Here is a 16,489-nt window from a genome sequence, read left to right as displayed (position 1 = left end):
ATAATTTAAAGAGGTCCAGTCAGACAAAATTTCATGAGGCCAAGGTCTGGAAGTCCAACTATTTAATATCATGGAAAAGTTGTTTAACTTCCGTAATTCCATTCAAAAGTTAATTTTTAATAGATGATAGATTCAGGGCCCACAATTTAAATGATTTCAAATATGTATTTGTTTATTTTTACATAATTTGGACTTCCAGCTCATGAAACCCATGAAAACAGGATTTCAAAAACTTAGAATACTGTGAAAACATCAGCCCACACTACTTCTCAGTTGTTGCAGAAAAAAAAGAAATAAATTAAGATCACAACAAATCAATCAAAATATGGTACTTTCAAATCAATATGTCAATCTTCAATACTTGGTTGTGAATCCCTTTGCCTTAATCACTGCCTCTATGTGACATAGCTTTGAGGCAATCAGCCTGTGGCATTGACTGGGAGTTATGGAAGCCCAGATTTCCTTGATGCTTGCTGTCAGCTCTTCTTTGTTGTTGGGTCTGGTGCCCCTCATGTTCCTCTTGAGAAGACCCCATAGATTCTCAATGGGGTTTATGTCCGACCAGTTGGCTAGCCAGTCAAGCACTGTGGCATGGGCATCAAACCAGGTTTTGGTGCTTCTGGCAGCATGGGCAGGGACCAGGTCCTGCTGGAAGATGAAATCTGCGTCTCCATACAGATCCTCAGCAGAAGGAATCATGAAGTCCTCTAAAACATTCTGGTAGACTGTTGCTGTGACCTTGGATTTAAGAAAGCAGAGTTTACTAACACCTGCACCGGACATTGCACCCCAAATCATGACTAACTGTGGATATTTCACACTGGACCTCAAGCAGTATGGGTTCTGTTCCTCACCCTTCTTCCTCCAAACCCTTGGACCTTGATTTCTGAATGAAAGGCACACTTTACTTTCATCGAAAAAGAGGACAGAGGAACCCGACAGTTGTAGCCCATCTCCCGGATGCGTCTGAATGTGGTGGTTTTTGAAGCTGTGACTCCCGACTCATTCCACTCTTTATGGATCTCTGACAAATTCTGGAATCTTCTCTGTTTGATGATCCGCTGAAGCCCACGGTCATCTCTTTTGCTGGTGCATCTTCTCCTGCCACATTTTGCCCTTCCACTAGACTTTCCAATGATATGCTTGTACATAGCGCTTTGTGAACAGCCAGCCTCCTTAGCTATGAACTGTTGTGGCTTACCCATCCTATGGAGGGTATCAATGATGGTCTTCTGGTCAGTTGTTCTGTCTGCAGTCTTCCCCATATTGAACCAAACTGAAACAATTTAATGACACCTGGGAAAACCTGTGCAAGTGCTTTGAGTTTAGTAGATGATTAGTGTCACACTCAGTTTAAAACATTCATGACCTGCAACATTTGGGATGATTTCTACACAGTATTCTATTTTTTAAAAATCCTATTTTTATGGGTTTAATGAGCTGGAAGCTCAAATTATGTAAAAAAAATAAACAAATAAATACTTGGAAATTGTTTAAATTGTGGGCCCTGAATCCATCATGTATTAAAGATTAACTTTTTGAATGGAATTGTGAAAGTTAAACAACTTTTCCATGATATTCTAATTTTTTGGAAAGGGTCTGTATATACATACATATATATCATGCATTTTAGCTTATATTACTACCTTGAAGTACTTATTCATTCAAATTCATCCTGCTGCACCATTATATTCTACCATGTTGTTGTTCATTTCCTCTCTTTAGGACATTGTAAATACTATAATCACTTTTTTGTACTTTTTTTGTGTACCCTTATTGCATACTTTTAGTATTGTTTGTTTGTTCGTTAATTTTTTTATTGAGTCAAATTGGTTCTTCTCATCCTGAGCATTTCATTGTACTGTTAACCCTGTATTAACCTGCATAGAATAGAATAGAAACAGCCTTTATTGTCCCACGGATGGGAAATTCAGTGTAACAGCAGCAACAGATAAAAAGATTCACACAAAAGTTCCTAAATACTAAAAACAATATATAAAGAAATAAGATAAACCGTATCAATAATAATGTTCAATATGTATTTATTGACAGTACAGTATTATAGGCAGAGTGTGTGTTTTAGCAGAGGTCAGCATGTATTTAATCCTTATTGAGTTTGTTGGGAGCCTAACAGCTGCTGGGAGGAAGGACCTGCGGTGACGCTCCTTTGTGCATTTAGGAGCAGGAATCTGTCACTGAACAAGCTCTCCAGTTCAGCAGCAGCTTCATGGGGTGGGAGACGTTGTCCAGCAATGATGTTATTTTAGCTGGAGTCCTTTTGTCTCCCACCACCTGCACTGGGTCAAGGGGGCATCCAAGCACCGAGCTGGCCTTCTTGATGATCTTATCTAGCTTCTGCTGCTCCAACACACAACACCATAGAAGATGGCTGATGCCACTACAGAGTCAAAGAAGGTCTTCAGGAACACCCCCTGCACTCCAAAAGACCTGTCTCCTCAGCAGTTAGTCTGCTCTGACCCTTCCTGTAAAGTGCATCAGTGTTGTGAGACCCGTCCACTTTATTGTTCAGGTGAACACCCAGGTACTGATAAGAGTCCATGATCTCGATGTCCACTCCCTGGATGTTCACCGGGGTCAGTGAGGTGAATCTGTACCTGCAGAAATCCACCACCAGCTCCTTAGTTTTAGCAGCGTTGATCAGGAGGTGGTTCTGCTGGCACCAGTCCACAAAGTCTTGAGTCCACTGTTTGTACTCTGAGTCGTCCTCACCTGTGATGAGACAGACTGTGGCAGAGTCAGAGAACTGTTGCAGATGGCAGTGATGGAGTTGATGGTGAAGTCTGCAGTGTAGAGGGTGAAGAGGAATGGTGCCAGCACAGTTCCCTGTGGGACTCCTGTACTACAGACCAGCCTGTCAGAGACACAGCCCTGTGTCCTCATATACTGTGGCTGTCCACTGAGGTAATCCAGTATCCACTGGGACATGTGGTGATCCACTCCTGATAACTCCAGCTTGACCTGCAGAAGTCTTGGCTGGATGGTGTTGAAAGCACTGGAGAAATCAAAGAACATGATCCTCACGGTGCTTCCAGGTTTCTCCAGGTGCGTCAGAGATCAGTGCCTGAGGTAGATGATGGCATCATCCACCCCTATGCCAGGCTGGTAGGTAAACTGCAATGGATCCAACGAAGACCTCACCACGTGGCACAAATTGTTGAGGACCAGCCTCTCGAGTGTCTTCATCAGATGTGAGGTCAAAGCCACCGGCCTGTAGTTACTGAGGTCCTTGGAATGTTTGGTTTTTGGTACCGGTACCACACAGGAGGTCTTCCACAGTTGTGGTACTTTCTCCAGCTTCAGGCTCAGATTGAACATAAATCCCATGATGTCACACAGTTGATCTGTGCAGCACCTCAGGAGCCTGGAGCTGATTCCATCTGGACTTGCAGCTTTACGCACCTTGCTGGATTCCTTAGATAGAGAACTACTAATTGGCTTTTATGTATGTGAATGTTTCTGTAAAGTGCCCTGAGACAACTTTGTTGTGATTGGCGCTATATAAATAAACTGAATTGAATTGAATTGAATTGATTTTTCACAGCTCATTCCTCTCCTGAAGAGTTGAGAGGGACAGGACATGTTTTTACATATGACAAAAATACACAGCTTGAACTTGAACTTGAAGACTCGTTAGTTGTTTTTTAATATTTCTATTAAACTAAAAACCAATGAGAGATATTCAGTGGTTGATTTTTATTATTTTTTGTTACTTTTGTCAGTTTCAAATTATTTTAGACGTTTTTCTTACTGAAAGCATATACTTTTATCTGAACATAAAATGATTATTACATATTGTATAATGCACACACAGACATGGGTCAGAACATTATCATTACTGTTTGCATGATGTTTGTTAGTAATGTGAGCGTGCTGACAGTGGACATGGGGGTGTTCCTGTTTCAGGTGTCCATGGCTGTCAGAGCGTTTCTCTCTTGCTGTTCCCATCTACAATGGAGTCATCTTCCTGTTTGTATTGGCTAACTTCTGCATGGCCACCTTCATGGACCCCGGCATCTTCCCCAGAGGTCAGTGTATAGTGCAGTGTCAGTGTTCATAATAAGATTAGGCATGACACACAAATGGCTGATTCAGAATCAGAATGCCTTTATTGTCATGATACGCAAGTACAGTGAAATTAAGAGCCACTCCTTTTTTCAGTGCAAAACATGCTTAAGAAAAACACACACTAAAAATATAAAAAATGTAACGCAATATAGATATAATAGCACTATGAAAGTAAAAAAATACAAATAGTTCACAATTATATTGCACATTATGGATATTAGTGATTGAGAGTATGAAATGTCAGTAGTATTGGACAATAGAAGTCCAGGGGTTTGGGAGGTTAGATGATTAAATCAGTGCATGTGTGAGTTCAGTGTGGTGATGGCTTTCGGGAAAAAACTGTTCTTGAATCTATTTGTTCTTGTTCTGATGCACCTGTAGTTCTTCCCTGAAGGTAACAAATCAAACAGTTCAAAACCTGGGTGTGAACAGTCCTTGATTATGTTTTCTGCTCTGTTGATGCAGCCTGATGTGTAAATGTCCATCAGGGAGGGGAGAGGGCAGCCAATTATCTTTTGTGCTGTCTTGACTACTCTCTGAAGCCTCTCCCTGTCAGCCAGGGTGCAGCTGCCATACCATACTGAGATACAGTATGTCAGCAGGCTCTCGATGGACGAGCGGTAGAAGGTCAACAGCAATTTGGTGTTCAGGTTGTGCTTCTTAAGTACTCTTAAGAAGTGTAGTCTCTGCTGAGCCTTCTTGATGACCGCTGTGGTGTTCTCTTTCAAGTTAAGATCAGCAGAGATATGGACACCAAGAAATTGGAAAGTGTGAACCCTCTCCACGCACTCGCCATTGATGTAAAGGGGGGCTAGATTGGTGCTGTGCTTCCTGAAATCATAATTACCTCCTTGGTTTTTTTGATATTCAGAGCCAGATTTTTCTCTGAGCACCAGGTTGCTAGCTCCAGGACCTCCTGTCTGTAAAATGTCTCATCTCCCTTAGAGATTAGTCCGACCACTGTGGTGTCATCAGCGAACTTGACGATGAGGTTGTTGTTGTGGGCCGGGCTGCAGTCATGGGTGTAGAGACAGTTCAGCAGGGGGCTCAGCACACAGCCCTGTGGGGAGCCAGTGCTCAACGTACGAGTGGAGGAGAGGTTGGGACCAAGTCTTACAGATTGGGGCCGATTGGTTAGGAAGTCTTTTATCCAGGCACATGGGGGGGGGGGGGGGGGAGGTGAGATTGTTCAATATATTTATAAGAATGTCCGGAATAATTGTATTAAAGGCCGAGCTGTAATCCACAAAGAGCATTTGAACGTAGCTGTGCTGTTGTTCCAGGTGGCTCAGCGTGGTGTGGAGAGCTACTGCAATAGCATCCTCTGTGGACCTGTTGGTGTGATATGCAAACTGGTAGGGGTAAAAGTTCGGAGAGAGATAGTCCTTGATGTGCTGGAGAATCAGTCTCTCGAAGCACTTCATGATTACCAGAGTGAGAGCCACCGGTCGGTAATCATTCAGGCTGGTGTTGGTAGGCGTTTTCGGCACTGGGATGATAGTTGCAGATTTTAAGCAGGGAGGGATGACTGCCTGGGCCAGGGAGAGATTGAAAATTCTGGTGAAGGTGGGGACGAGCTGGAGGCCACATGCTTTGAGCACACTTCCAGGTACTCCATCTGGGCCAGTAGCTTTCCTGGGGTTCACTGATTGGAGCGAAAGTCTAACATGCTCCCGTACAATGAATGGAGTGGTGCAGTAACCGGGTGGGTGTGGGGACAGGGCAGGATCAGATGAGTGCTGCTGTGGTGCATCAAAGCGTGCAAAGAAGAAGTTTAGCTCCTCTGCTAGTGATGCACTCAGGTCTCCTGTTATTACCTCACAGCCTCTATAGTTTGTGATGTTTTTTATGCCCTTCCACACCTCCCGAGTTGTTACTGGACAGATGGGACTCTATACTCCTTTTATGGTCAGCCTTCGCAGTTTTTATTCCCTTATTCAGGTTGGCTCGAGCAGCTCGGTACAGAGCTCTGTCACCTGACCTGAAGGCAGCATTGCGGGCTCTGAGGAGTATGCGGACCTGGCTGGTCATCCAGGGTTTCTGGTTGGGGTAAACCCGAATGTTTTTGACTATAGTCACATTTCCGATGCAGAACTTGATGTAGTCCAGTACCGTTCCTGTGTATGTTTCTACATGATTGATGGATGAGCCGCACAATCTGCATGGATTGTTTATTTAAAATATCCATCCATTTTCTTCCGCTTATCTGGGGTCGGGTCGTGGGGGTAGCAGCCTAAGTAGGGAGGCCCAGACTTCCCTCTCCCCAGCCACTCGGTCCAGCTCCTCTGGGGGAATCCCGAGGCGTTCCCAGACCAGCCGAGAAACATAGTCCCTCCAGCATGTCCTGGGTCTTCCTCTGGGTCTCCCCCCGGTGGGACGTGTCTGGAACACCTCACCAGGGAGGCATCCAGGAGGCATCCTAAACAGATGCCCGAGCCACCTCAACTGGCTCCTCTCGACGTGGAGAAGCAGCGGCTCTACTCTGAGTCCCTCGCAGATGATCGAGCTTCTCACCCTATCACTAAGGGAAAGCCCAGACACCCTGCGGAGAAAACTCATTTTGGCCGCTTGTATCCGAGATCTCATTCTTTCAGTCACAACCCAAAGCTCATGACCATAGATGAGGATAGGAACGTAGATCGATCGGTAAATTGAGAGCTTCGCCTTTTGACTCAGCTCTCTCTTTACCACGACAGACCTGTACAGCGCCCGCTTCACTGCAGACGCTGCACCTATCCGCCTATTGATCTCACGCTCCATTTTCCCCTCATTCGTGAACAAGACCCCAAGATACTTGAACTCCTCCACTTGGGGTAGGACCTCCTCCCTGACCCGGAGAGGGCACTCTACCCTTTTCCGGCTCAAGACCATGGCCTCGGATTTGGAGGAACTGATCTTCATCCCGGCCGCGTCGCATTCGGCTGCGAACTGCTCCAGCGGAAGCTGTAGATCACGATCTGATGAAGCCAATAAGACCACATCATCTGCAAAAAGCAGAGACGCAATCCTAAGGCCACCAAAACGGATCCCCTCAACACCTTGGCTGCACCTAGAAAGTCTGTCCATAAAAGTTATGAACAGAATCAATGACAAAGGGCAACCTTGGCGGAGTCCAACTCTCACAGGGAACAAGCCCGACTTACTGCCGGCGATGTGGACCAGGCTCTGACACCGGTCATACAGGGACCTAACAGCCCGTATCAAAGGGCCCGGTACCCCATACTCCCAGAGTACCCCCCACAGGGTCCCCCAAAGGACACGGTCGAACGCCTTCTCCAAGTCCACAAAGCACATGTAGACTGGTTGGGCAAACTCTCACGCACCCTCCAGGACCCTGCTGAGAGTGTAGCGCTGGTCCAGTGTTCCACGGCCAGGACGAAAACCGCACTGCTCCTCCTGAATCCGAGGTTCGACTATCTGACGGACCCTCCTCTCCAGAACCCCCGAATAGACCTTACCAGGGAGGCTTAAAAGCGTGATTCCCCTGTAGTTGGAACACACTCCATGGTCCCCCTTTTTGAATAGGGGGACCACCACCCCAGTCTGCCAATCCAGGGGAACTTCCCCCGATGTCCACGCAATATTGCAGAGTCGCGTAAGCCAACACAACCCTACAACATCCAGAGCCTTAAGGAACTCCGTGCGAATCTCATCCACCCCTGTGGCCCTGCCACAGACGAGCTTTTTAACCACCTCGGTGACCTCAGCACCAGAGATTGGAGGGCCCGACCCAGAGTCCCCATGCTCCACTTCCTCAGTGGAAGACGTGCTGGTGGGATTGAGGAGGTCTTCAAAGTATTCTGCCCACCGACCCACAACATCCCGAGTTGAGGTCAGCAGCACACCACCACCACTATAAACAGTGTTGGTGGTGTACTGCTTTCCCTCCCTTAGATGCCGGATGGTAGACCAGAATCGCCTCAAAGCCGTGCAGAAGTCATTCTCCATGGCCTCTCCGAACCCCTCCCATGTCCGAGTTTTTGCTTCAGTAACCACCCGAGCTGCATGTCACTTGGACTGCTGGTACCCATCATCTGCTTCCAGGGTCCCACAGGCCAAAAAGGCCCAATAGGACTCCTTCTTCAGCCTGACAGCATCTCTCACCGATGGTGCCACCACCGAGTTCGAGGGTTGCCGCCATGACAGGCACGACAACCTTGCGGCCGCAGCTCCAGTAAGCCGCCTCGACAACAGATGCACGGAACATGGCCCACTCGGACTCAATGTCCCCCACCTCCCCCGTAACATGTTCAAAGTTCTCCCAGAGGTGGGAGTTCAAGCTCCGTCTCACAGGAGACTCTGCCAGACTTTCCCAGCAAACCCTCACAATACATTTGGCTCTACCAGGTCTGACCGACATCCTCCCCCACCATCGGAGCTAACTCACCACCAGGTAGTGATCAGTGGATAGCTCTGCCCCTCTCTTCACCCGAGTGTCCAAGACATATGGCGGCAGATCAGTTGAGACAACGACAAAGTCGATCATTGAACTGCGACCTAAGGTGTCCTGGTGCCAAGAGCACATATGGACACCCTTATGCTTGAACATCGTGTTCGTTATGGACAATCCATGATGAGCACAGAAGTTCAACAACAGAACAGCACTCGGGTTCAGATCAGGGGGGGCATTCCTTCCAACCACACCCCTCCAGGTCTCACTGTCATTGCACACGTGAGCATTGAAGTCCCCCAGCAGAACAAGGGAGTCCCTAAGAGTTGCACTTTCCAGTACCCCCTCCAAGGACTCCAGAAAGGGTGGATAATCTGAACTGCCGTTTGGTGCATAAGCACAAACGACAGTCAGAACCCATCCCCCCACACGTAGGCGAAGGGAGCCACGCTCTCATTCACTCGGATGAACCCCAACACACAGGCACCAAGATGGGGGGCAATAAGTATGCCCACTCCTGCTTGGCGCCTCTCACCAGGGGCAACTCCAGAGTGGAAGAGTGTCCAACCCCTCTCAAGGAAACTGGTTCCAGAGCCAGAGCCATGCGTAGAGGTGATTCCGACTATTTCTAGCCGGAACCTCTCAACCTCACACACAAGCTCAGGCTCCTTCCCCACCAGAGAGGTGACACGTCCCAATAGCCAGCTTCTGTAGCCGAGGATCAGACCGCCAGGGTCCCCGCCCTCGGCCACCACCCATCCCACATTGCACCTGACCCCTTTGGCCCCTCCCACAAGTGGTGAGCCCATGGGAAGTTTTATTTAAAATAAAATATTTAAAATTATTTAATACCTGCTGCACCTTTGTGCAGCCCATACTGAAGGATAAACTTCCTCCTGCAGCTGGACAGCTGATCTCCGTGTAGAGCGAAGAAGTAGGCGTGGCCAAAAGCGCTTGCAGCTGGCACAGAGCAGCTGGAGGCAGGAAGCTGAAATCATGACATACTGTGCTTTTTTAGAGCGCTTAGAGTTTAGAAACATTGTTTAGAATATCCTGATAGATGCTCAATAATCCAGGTAGAAAAATCCAACTTCCCAACAATCGAACTTTTTTGGATTGTTTAGAATATTGCAAGCATGTGGGAAGGGTTTAAAACACCTTTGTGTATATATGTGTGTATATATATATATATATATATATATATATATATTTTTTTTTTTTGTGTGTGTGTGTGTGTGTGTGTGTGTGTATACTGTCGAGGAAAATCAACACAACAACTCAGACTTTTCAGCCTATTCACCTGTTCCTCTCATTGGTTTGGAGATACATGGAGAAAAGACACAATAATCAGTCAGAGAGATTCAAGTTAAAATATATTACCAACATTTATTCAAGCTTTCAGCTGAAAGTAGACGCTCTTACCCCAAACAAACAGAAATACAACAAAAACCCAAGACGCGTCTGACCGGATCTTTCAGCTTCTTCTGTATTTAAACACAAAAGCTCCACCCAGAGACATGTCACACATTCTTACAGTTCTTTGTCTAAACTAGTTCAAACTGATGTTTTCATTTCCTGGAAGTACTTTTATGGAGTTATTTTTATTATTTTCTTTTGCCGTTCCAGTTTACTGGTGATCTTGTCATCAGGTGGGACACACACCAGCAGCTCCATGTTAGTTCATGTCTCGTACACAACAAACTCAAATACATTCTCTGACTTAGTTCAATCTGTACTTGTTGATACCAAAGGACAAGCAGATCCAAAAGCCAAGCATATACAGATAAAGGACAAGATACAGTTGTGATACATCGAGCAATACAGCACAGCAGATAAGAGAGTCTTTACAATACACTGCTCACAAAATTAAAGGGAACACTAAAATAACACATCCTAGACCTCAATTAATTAAATATTCTCATTGACAAGCTTTATTATTAGCACAATGGAATTGATTGAGAAGAAAATAACACAAAAATTATCAATGTAAATCAAAATTATGACACCATGGAGATTTGGATTTGGATTCATACTCAATATGACCCCATTCCTGCATCGGATTTCAAACAAGTTCTACCTATGATTGGACCCTATGCTCTTACTATTGTAATAGTAGTATTATGACAAGTGTGGTTCCTGATGTTTTCAAACATGCAGTAGTTCATCCATTAATTAAGAAACCTGGACTTGACCCTTCGACTTGCTCAAATTTCAGACCAATCTCGAAACTTCCCTTCCTGTCCAAAATCCTGGAGAAAATAGTATTCATTCAATTAAACAAGTTTTTGAATGAGAACAGAATCTTCAAGAATTTTAAATCTGGTTTTAAGCAACTCCACAGCACTGAAACAGCATTAGTAAGTGTTTGTAACGACATTATGATCTCAAACGATTCTGCTCAATTTGTGGTACTTGTGCTCCTGGACCTTACTGCTGCTTTTGATACTGTTGACCACAGTATCCTTATATCACGTCTGGAACAGTGGGTTGGGATTACAGGTGCTGCATTAGAATGATTCCGCTCATACCTGAGTGGCAGGAGTTTTTGTGTCAAGGTTGGTAATAATGTATCCGCCTCATTACCTCTTTCTTGCAGGGTCCCACAGGGTTCGATTCTTGGACCCCTTCTGTTCTCACTTTATTTGCCCCCACTGGGGTCCATCCTGAGGAAACATGGTCTTTCATTCCATTGCTATGCTGATGACTGTCATATCTACCTGCCTGTGAAACTAGCAAGTGTTTGCTCCATTCACCCTCTGTTAAAATGTCTGGATGACATTAAGGCCTGGTTGGCTTCAAATTTCTTAAATTTTAATGATGAGAAGACTGTAGTCATTGTCTTTAGCCCTAGCTCAACTGCCGCCACAGATCCTGTCAACCTGGACTCTCTTCAACCATATCTTAAGCAGTCTGGTAAAAATCTTGGGATGGTTTTAGACCCTGACGTCAAGTTTGACAAACAAAACTCTGTTCTGCAGAAAAGCTTCTTCCAACTAAGACTTATCTAAATCTGACTCCCGACGACCTCGGAGACGGGCCGACTATCAATTTCTCCTGGGACATGAGTACCCAAGGACAAAAGGACAAAAGCTTCATCTATCGCATACCCCCCCCCCCCCCGAGAACTTTCTGTGCAAGCTTATCAGAACTGCTGGCTGGAACAACATCTTCAGAAACTGTGGCTGATCTGAAAAAATGCTCATGGACAAATCTCAACACCTTGATGTCAAATGCAAATGTAATCATGTTTTAATTGTGCTGCTGTTAGAGTTTTTTTGATGTCTCAAATCGTGTCCTGATAGACAAGATGTGAAAGATCTTTTTTTGTAATACCACTATCTACCCTCATGTTTCTACCCCTTTTCCTATCTAAGATTATTATCTGATAAGGATAAAATGGCCGCGCTTTCTACAGTTGCAGCTTTGTGCACCGCCCATCTTTCGGACGACTGTACGTACTGTTGTGGATAGAATACCACGTCGTGTTCAAAACGGCGGAGGCGTCGCCCTTCGTATAAAAGATTTATTTGACACAACATGGGTTACAGATATTCAGAGACAAACAATTACATTAATAAGATATATGCATATAAATGGAGCATTAAGAACGAACCGCCTCGTGTGCGTCTCCCGGAAAATGCTCGGTACGCGTGCGTCATTCCCGGCCTTTTATCCCCGTTTGAGAAGGCTAGCTTCCTGATTGGTTCAGCTTCTGTCGCTATGGTTACGACTTAGCCCGCCCCCTCAAGGACGTTACGTCTATATTTCAGATAAGTTTTGGTTCACTTAAATCGGCTTTTGTTTAAAGTTTAACTTGCTATTATACTTTAGGGATATAAAATGATTCGTGTCTAAATTGTTTATGCGTAATAATTAATAACTATTAATTATTACCTACCTCCTGGGTGTTAATTCAATATCTGTTGGAGGTCTGGTGATTCTGTTTTTAAGGCAGATTCATCTTAGTTTCTGTGTCTGCGTTTAAAACTGTTAACACTGTTTAACGTGATTATACCTTAGTGATAACACTGATTTGAAATAGTTGTTTATTTCTAGGAATAATTATATTATCTAACTTATGTTCGTGTTTTTATTTGGATCATGGTTATACTCTTAATTTGATTTTACTTAGTCAACCTATAGTCTAAATTAAAGAGCTGTTCTAGCTTTATTTATGTTAATCAGTCTGCTCTCTGGCCTGATTTGATTGCTTGTAATTTATCAAATGTGAACTTGTAAAATTATCTTTAGCTACTATGAGATTATATTTAAAGGTCAACTAGTTAGAATTAGCAAACATTTTCTATAAACATAGTTCAACCTTGGAAGAAAGACACACCCACACTTTATATGACATGACATTTGAGTGCTTGATAGGAATTATAAAAAGGTATAAAATATTAAATCCAACAGTACATATTCGCGTTGTACCTCGGTGCCATTCCAATAAAGTTTATTCTGATTCTGACAGGTAGCTAAGCTCAAGCCAGTATTGTCCAGACCCGACCTTGATAAACTAGTCCATGCCTTTGTCATTACCTGATTGGACTATTGCAATGCACTCAATGCTGGGGTCAGCCAGGCCTCCATTTCACGTCATCAGCTTGTCCAGAATGCTTTAACCAGAACTCGTAGGTCTGAACATATTACACCAGTTCTGTCCTCCCTTCACTGGCTCCCTGTTCGTACTAGGATAGTCTTTAAAATTCTTCTGTTGACCTTCAAATGCTTAAATGGCCTCGCACCCCTTTACCTTTCTGAGCTTCTGGAACCTTACGTTCCCTCTCGGGCCCTGAGATCATCCGATCAGCTGCTTTTGGCTGTTCCAAAAACAAGACTGAAGCTCATAGGAGATCAGGCATTTTCAGTCATGGGCCCCAAACTCTGGAACAACCTGCCCCCCAACATCAGGCAGGCCACCTCCCTTCCTCACTTCAAATCCCTGCTAAATACATCTGTTCTCGCAGACATTTCACACAGTGTAAATTGATTTAGTGTTTTTTGTTCTGTGATCCTATGTTTTAAATGCTTTTTATTAATTCTTCAGTTATTATTATTAGTGTATTGTATTTTTTTTTGTCTTTAATTTTACTCCCATTGATTGTTGTTGTAGTTAAGCACTTTGATAACAGGTTCTGTTTTAAATGTGCTCTATAAATAAAGTTGACTTGACTTGATTTGAATATATGTATTGTATACACTAAAATAAACTACTACTTACTTTGTGGTTTTTCACTTATCACGGAACTTCAGGGTATGGATCCCCCGTGATAAATGAGGGACTACTGTAGCCTACCTACCTACCTACCTACATTGATTTATCTCCTACCTACCTACCTACCTACCTACCTACCTACCTACTACATCGATCTATCTCCTACCTACCTACCTACCTACCTACCTATTACATCGATCTATCGATCGTACCTACCTACCTACCTATTACATTGATCTATTGATCAATCTATCTTTTATATCGATCGATCTGTCTTTTACATTGATCTATCGATCGATCGATCGATCTATCTCCCACATCGATAGGTAGGTAGGTAGGTAGGTAGGTAGGTAGGTAGGTAGGTAGGTAGGTAGGTCGGTAGGTCGGTCGGTCGGTCGGTCGGTCGGTGTAACATTTTTATTACATTGGGCCATTCAAGGGCCCTCATACTACAAGCCTCATTAAGCTGTAAAAACATGTTTTGTCTTTCAGCTGAGGAGGATGAGGACAAGGAGGATGATTTTCGTGCTCCCCTCTACAAAACTGTGGAAATCAGGGGGATCCAGGTCAGGATGAAATGGTGTTCAACATGCCGGTTCTACAGGCCACCACGATGCTCTCATTGCTCCGTCTGTGACAACTGTGTGGAGGTTTGAACACTCATTTTAGTTACATACACCATCACTTCATCATTTCTGTGCATCAAGATGTGCCTGGTGTGATTCCATGAACAGCACCTTCAGTTTTTCTATTCACATCACTGGATGGGAGTAGTACTATTCTCTTAGCCCAGCCTGCTTTTTGACAAGTAAATCAAAAGTTACAGTTTTCCATTTGCACATTGGAATATTGTTTGGCCTATTCTCAACCTCTTTGTTTCCCCCAAAGACTTGAGCAGAAATGGATAAGGGAGCTCATAATCCACTGTATTCATGTTAATGCCCACCATGGATACACATCTCAGTTCACAAACACAATGAGGGCACGGTACATGTGCTTATTGGCTTAAGGTTTTTATTTTGGGACTGAACAAAATTAGCTTAAATGAGCAGCTAATCAAGGTGGTGTGGTCTAACATTGGACTATCACTCAATCTCATCTTAACAAATGCTTCAGTTGCTGCCAGGAGTATAAAAAATTGGCTCATTTAGAAGGATTCTGTGTTTTTCTTGGTATTATTTGATGCTGATTCTTTTTCACATTTCACCAAAATGGGTGGGGGGGGGGGACTTAAAACATCATTTGACAGTCAAATCAAGTCAAATTTATTTATAAAGCACATTTACAAAACAGCAGCTGTTACCAAAGTGCTTAACAATAAAAATCAATGGCAGTAATTTAATGAAAAAATATCCATCCCTCCATCATCTTCCTCTTGTTCTGGACTCATGTCTCAAGGGCAGCATCTTGAGCAGGGAGGTCCAGACATCTCTCTCCACAACCTCTTCCAGCTCTTCTGGAAGGACTCCAAGCTGTTCCTAGGACAACAGAGAGATAGTCTCTTCACTGTGTCCTGGGTCTTGCTCGCGGTCTCCTCCCAGTCGGACATGCCGAAGCACCTCCCTAGGGAGGCACCCAGAGAGCATCCTTACCAGATGCCTGAACTGCCTCAATTGGCTCCTCTGGATGTGGAGGAGCAGTGGTTCTACTCCGAGTCTCTCCTGATAACTGAACTTCTCACCCTGTCTCTAAGGGAGAGTCCAGCTACCCTGCAAAGGAAACTCATTTCAACCTCCTGTATCCACGATCTCATTCTTTCAGTCACTACCCAGAGTTCATGACCAGAGGTGAGGGGAGGAACATAGACCAACCAGTAAACCGAGAGCTTTGCCTTACAGCTCAGCTCCCTCTTCACCACAATGGACCGACACAGAGTCCATAATACTGCAGATGCTGCACCAATCCATCTGTCAATCTCACGCGCCATTCTTCTCACTCATGAATAAAACCTCGAGATACTTGAACTCCTTCACTTGAGGCAGAATCTCACCCTCGACCTGAAGAAAATAATCCACCCTTTTCCGAAAGAGGACCATGGCCTCAGATTTGGAGGTGCTGATTCTCATCCCAGCTGCTTCACACTCGGCTGTGAACCGCTTTAGTGAGAGCTGAAGATCATGGCATGATGATGTCAACAGGACCACATCCTCTGCAAAGAGCAGAGATGAATCCTGAGGCCACCGAACTGGACTCCCTCCGCCCCCTGCTGCACCAAGACATTCTGTTCATAAAAGTTATGAACAGAATTTGTGACAACGAGCTGCCCTGGTGGAGTCCGACACCCACCCTGAAGGGGTCTGACTTTCTACCGGCAATGCAAACCAAAGACTTGCATCGCTTGTATAGGGACCGAACAGCCCGTAACAACTGGCCCACAATCCCATACTCACGGAGCAACCCCCACAGTGTACCCAGAGGAACACGGTCAGATAAAAATACGAAATTATAAATACTAAAATACTAAAAGTTAAACATCAAAAGCCTTTTTAAATGAACAGGTTTTCAATTTGGCTTTGAACAGAACCAGATCAGAGATGGAATGCAGCTCATAGGGAAGAGTATTCCAGGCTGTTGGCCTGCAACAGAAAAAAGGGCCGGTCCCCCCATTGTTTGCACCTTGAGCAAGGCACTTCCAGCAGATATTGACCAGCAGACCGTAAAGCTCTGCTGGTCTGGTGGACTTGCAAAAGTTCTGAAATAAAAGGTGGTGCAAGGCCATTCAAAGCTTTAAAAACAAACAGCAGCAGCTTGAACTGTATCCTAAACTCCAAAAAAGTTCAATTTGGTCCTCTGGACAT

At 44.6% G+C, this 16,489-nt stretch overlaps 1 protein-coding gene across 1 annotated transcript in view; it reads left to right on the top strand.

Annotated features, from left to right (window-relative positions):
* LOC119422988 (palmitoyltransferase ZDHHC5) overlaps positions 1-16,489 on the top strand; it is an 88,357-nt gene that overhangs the window by 5,375 nt on the left and 66,493 nt on the right. Inside the window, exons 2-3 of the mRNA XM_037690399.1 lie at positions 3,925-4,046; positions 14,184-14,341. Coding sequence (XP_037546327.1) covers positions 3,925-4,046; positions 14,184-14,341 — 280 coding nt within the window. The remainder of the gene's footprint in view (positions 1-3,924; positions 4,047-14,183; positions 14,342-16,489) is intronic.

Source organism: Nematolebias whitei, chromosome 16, assembly GCF_014905685.2.
Source record: "Nematolebias whitei isolate Nwh7 chromosome 16, NemWhi1, whole genome shotgun sequence".
In the NCBI taxonomy this organism is placed as follows: domain Eukaryota; kingdom Metazoa; phylum Chordata; class Actinopteri; order Cyprinodontiformes; family Rivulidae; genus Nematolebias; species Nematolebias whitei.
Note: the sequence above shows the minus strand (reverse complement) of the source record. Positions and strands in the feature narration are given on the sequence as shown.